The 5000-nt window shown below is 19.7% G+C and overlaps 3 protein-coding genes across 3 annotated transcripts in view; 2 read left to right on the forward strand and 1 right to left on the reverse strand.

The window, feature by feature from the left end:
* PRSY57_0620700 (vacuolar transporter chaperone, putative) overlaps positions 1-3040 on the forward strand; it is a gene marked incomplete at both ends in the record, with an annotated part of 3659 nt that extends 619 nt beyond the window's left edge. The window contains 3 exons of the mRNA XM_012906580.2: positions 131-179; positions 333-2661; positions 2914-3040. Coding sequence (XP_012762034.2) covers positions 131-179; positions 333-2661; positions 2914-3040 — 2505 coding nt within the window. The remainder of the gene's footprint in view (positions 1-130; positions 180-332; positions 2662-2913) is intronic.
* Positions 3041-3464: 424 nt separating this feature from the next.
* PRSY57_0620800 (conserved Apicomplexan protein, unknown function) lies at positions 3465-3851 on the forward strand (the record flags this gene model as incomplete). Its single annotated transcript, XM_012906581.2, has 1 exon — positions 3465-3851. One exon carries the CDS (start codon positions 3465-3467, stop codon positions 3849-3851), a length of 387 nt encoding a protein of 128 aa, XP_012762035.2.
* Positions 3852-4329: 478 nt separating this feature from the next.
* Positions 4330-5000, reverse strand: part of PRSY57_0620900 (RNA methyltransferase, putative) — a gene marked incomplete at both ends in the record, with an annotated part of 1299 nt that continues 628 nt past the window's right edge. The window contains one exon of the mRNA XM_012906582.2: positions 4330-5000. This exon is cut by the window's right edge and continues 628 nt beyond it. Within this exon, the coding sequence (XP_012762036.2) occupies positions 4330-5000 (671 nt within the window).

Below are 5000 nucleotides of genomic sequence, written 5' to 3' on the forward strand. Positions count from 1 at the left end.
AAAAAAAAAAAAAAAAAAAAAAAAAAAAAAAAATAAAAAAAAAAATATATAAATATATATATATATATATATATGTTTATATTTTTATATATATATTTTTTTTTTTTTTTTTTTTTTTTTTTTTTTCAAGCTGGAAAAAGACCTAGTACAAAATACGGTTAAAATGGTTGATAAGCAAGGTTATATAAAAAAAATACGAGAGTAAATATAAATATATATAAATATATATAAATATAAATATATATATATATATATATATATATATATATATATATATATATATATATAAATGTTTCATATATTTACAATTTCGTCCATTTTTCTTATTGTAGGTATGAAGATGCTGCCCCCGTTTTTGTACAATGATATTATAAGTAAAGAGATTGTAAAGATAAATAAGTTTGCTGAGTATAAATACAAAGAAGTTATTTACAATTTAAAGAACATATATTATACTTTAAAAGAGATCGAACGTGATAAAAGAAAAAAAATAAATAATAGTAATAATTATAATTATAATAATAATAATAATGAAGATAATTATAATAATAATAGTGTTTGTACCGAGAAAGATTATATAAATATGGATTGTATTGAAAAAAAGCTAGATCTTATAGGAAATGATATTATTCATATCGATTTCTATATACATAAAAATTGTAAAATTATAATGAAGCTGGGTTTTTTCTTTGACAAGGTTATGAATATATCAATAAATCAGTGGTTACGTTTAAGTTTAATAAGAGAAAAATTTTGTAATATTAATATAGATAATTTGATAGTATATTTATCTTTTTTATATTCTTTATTAAAAGAGAATATAAATGTTCAAGATGATAAAAACCAAATATGGGTACCTCCTGATACCTTCGAAAGAACATCGTCTAAATTTTTGATAAGATATAAAGATATTGTATATACTAAAGTAAAGATTGTTAAACACTTACCGTATTTAATCTTTGGATTAACAAATGAAGATATTGAAAATAATTTTAAGGAATTAATTGAACAGGAAACTTTTGCAGATTTACATATGGAAAATCCATCTGCTGAAAAAATAAATGAAGTATGTGAAAAAATAAATAAAAAGGTATCTATTCAAAATATTGATGATAAGATGAATGATATGTCATATTATATACCTTATAATAATTCTTCCGATATATCCCCCCAAAAAAAAGAAAATATAATGAAACCTCTAAAAGAGTCTCAACAAATAACATCGATATATTTTGATAATAAAGATGCAACATGTTATTCTAGAAGAATATTGAGATATGAAAATGCTCAACTTATACGTTTTAGATGGTATAATGATAATGAAGGAGATCCAAATAAAGATATCTTTATAGAAAGGAAAACTCATCATGAAGAATGGACAGGAGAGGTTTCAACGAAGGAAAGATTTGTGCTTGAACAAAAATATGTTTTAAAATTTATGAAAGGAGATTTAAATATTTCTGATTTTTTTTTAAAAAAATTAAAAAAAAAAAATTATCAAAAAAAAAATTATCAAAAAAAAAATTATCAAAAAAAAAATTATCAAAAAAAAGAATTATCAAAAGGTTATAATTATAAGAAAGAAGAAATGAATAAAATATCACAACATGAATGTGATTATAATAAGAGCAGCCAAAACAAGGACGATAATAAAAATATAAATCATAATAATCACAATAATAATAATAATAATAATAATAATATAATTGGTGAAAAAAATACTTCGGAATATAGAAAAAAAATAAAAAAAAATATTAAATTGGCAAAGGAAATACAAATGATGATTATAAAAAATAAACTGGAACCTATAATAAGAACATCATATTTACGCTCAGCATTTCAATTACAAAATAATAATTCTGTCCGGATATCTATAGATACAAATGTGTCTATGTTAAATGAATATGTTAGTAAAAGAAAAAACTGGTGTAGATTATCTGAAGAAGCTTTAAGGAAAAATGAAATTATAAGATTAAATTATGGTATAATCGAAATCAAATTAAAAACAGATAATATGCCTACATGGGTTACTAACATATTAAACAATAATGAATCTATTAATGCTTATAAATATTCTAAATATCAAACAGCTATGGCATTATTACATGCAGAAAAAATTAAATATATACCTATATGGATTCATCAAAATATTCAATCCATTTTTCATTCATCAAATAATAATATAGATAATAATTCTATACAAAAATTATCTGATAAATATATTACAAATAATAGTAATCATGTTCTTTCATTAAATAATAATATTTTAAACATGTCAAATCCATCCAGCTATAAAATAAATATTTTCTCGAATCAACTTACAAACCAATTTAATATCTCACAATGTAATACTTTACAAAAATATAATCTCCTTCAACAAACATCATTCTGGTTACATAATAAATATAATAAACCTAACAAAAAATATAAAACAATTAATCTAATTAAAATAGATCCAAAAATTAATTTTGCAGCAGAAAGAACCTTCCTTCATTATATGTTAATCTCTTTATATATTAATATCTTAACTCTATTCTTGGAAAAATATAAAAATAAAAGAGGGAATTTAAATCTCCTTATCCTTCTACTACTATTTACATCTTTTACATCTTTAATATCAACGTACTTTTTCTTTTTGAAAAGGGTTGATATCATTCAAAGGTATAAAAAAAAAAAAAATAACAATAAAATAAATAAATAAATAAATATATATATATATATATAAAGAAATATTATAAAAAAAAAGGTTGCACATAAATATAGAGACTTTTATATGTTTGTGTACATATCTACATATTAATTTATATTTTTCCGATATAATATAATTATAATAACATTTTATTATATATCGAAGGGATAAATATATATACATACATATATATATGTGTATATTTTAATTTTTTGTTTTTTTAGAAGGAAAACAAGGGAACCAATCATGGGACGCCTACGATTCGATAGTTTTTTTAGTCCTTTAATTTTTTTATTACTTCTTTTTTTTTCTATAATTTTATCAATATATTACAATTTTAATATAAAATAATAAAATTATAAAAACGTTAAAATTATATAATACATTGGTTTATTAAACCATACAATTGTGTACACGCCTAACACATGTTATATATATATATACATACATTTATTTATTTATTTATTTATTTATTTATATAACATTTTCTTATGTCAGCATTGTATTTTTTTTTTTTTTTTTTTTTTTTTTTTTTTTTTTTTTTTGACAAATTTGAACATCAAACAATTGTAATATGTTATAATTTTATTTTTATCTTAAAGTATTTAAAATGAAATATTACCTTTTTATTATATAAAATAAAAATGTAATTCATATATATATATATATATATATATATACATATAATTATCATTATAACATAATTACATTATATGCAAAAAAAAAAAAAAAAAAAAAATGAATTATTCATTCTGAGTGTTTTATAAAAAAAAATATGAAAAGGATTTATTACACTAGAATTAATAATAACATTAACAATGGGTTTCACTTACTTAAGAAATATTTTTGCATAGAAAAAACCTCAAAAAAGGAAGACATCGAGAATTTTTTCAAAGATTTAACATCGGATGAAAGTAAAACTTGGGAATATTATATAAAGGGAATTAACCCAGATTATGAACCTAGAAAAGAAATGTATTATTTTTTAATAAATCAAAATGTAAATGTTAAAAGAATGACTGTGTATGAAATTGAATGTTTCACAAAATGGTTACAAATGAGGAAAATTTATGGAAACAAATATCCTGCTTTCCCATATGAAATAACATTTGAAGATAAAATTGAAGAATTAAAGGAAAAATATCCTCTACACAAAGATTAATTCTAAAAATGAATGTACATATATATATATATATATATATATTGATCCTTTTGCTTGGAGACATTCAAAAGGAAGAAACAAAAAATATATAAAATGAATAAACTTTAATTAACGAGGATTAATAAAACAATGAATAAATTAAAAATTAATTATTTTTATTTATTTATTTATTATTTTTTTTTCATCACAAAGTAATATAGATCCCATGGATACCATTTTGTGGGAATATATAATTACGTAAAAGGATTCACAAAAAAAAAAAAAAAAAAAAAATAATAAATAAATAAATAAATCATTATTAATAAAAAAACAATATTAAAAATTATAATTTCTACATAAACAAATAATAAATAAAAATGGATTGTCTCCATTCCATATATATTGAAATAATCACACATCAATTAATGCTAATCATGCTGTGTTTTTTATTATATTATATTATATTTTATATATTATTATATTCTTCATTTTTTATATTTTATTTTTTTTTCTTCGATACATATCTTTGTGTTCTATATATATACACACCATCATCATCCACATTATTTTTTATGTCACTATATGATAAATAAAAACGCTGCTTATATTTTATTTTCTTCAATTGTAAACTTAAATATACATTTTCAAAATTAGTTTCTTCATTTCCATTCAAAGTAGATATACCCCTTAAAAGTATATCAATAATATTGACATCATCATTAATATCCACTTTTTCATCGGGTAATGATAAATAATTGTTTGATGTGCATATGCGTTTTTTCTCCTGAACGTGCAAGGTATTTTTTATAAAATTTATTAACTGTTCAGAAGAAAATGTTTCTTCTGTTAATAATTTCTTTACTTCATTTATGAGTTGCATTTCATATTGAATTTTATCATTATCGAAAACATTTTGAATGTCATTATTATTTTCCATATGGGTTATATTTTCACATATATTATTATTTATTATTTCTTTTTTATGTGGTGAGAATCGTCTCATTTTGGTTCCACTTTTTCTTAATGATATATTTTCTGTTAATAAAAGAAGTTGTCCAATTATTATTAACAAAGCTGTTTCGCATTTTAAAATTCGTTCTGTTAAATTAAAAAAGTGGAAGTTAAGTTTTTTTATTAAATATAATTCAAGTTCTGAAAATCCTCTTTCAC

Source organism: Plasmodium reichenowi, chromosome 6, assembly GCF_001601855.1.
Source record: "Plasmodium reichenowi strain SY57 chromosome 6, whole genome shotgun sequence".
Lineage (NCBI taxonomy): Eukaryota > Apicomplexa > Aconoidasida > Haemosporida > Plasmodiidae > Plasmodium > Plasmodium reichenowi.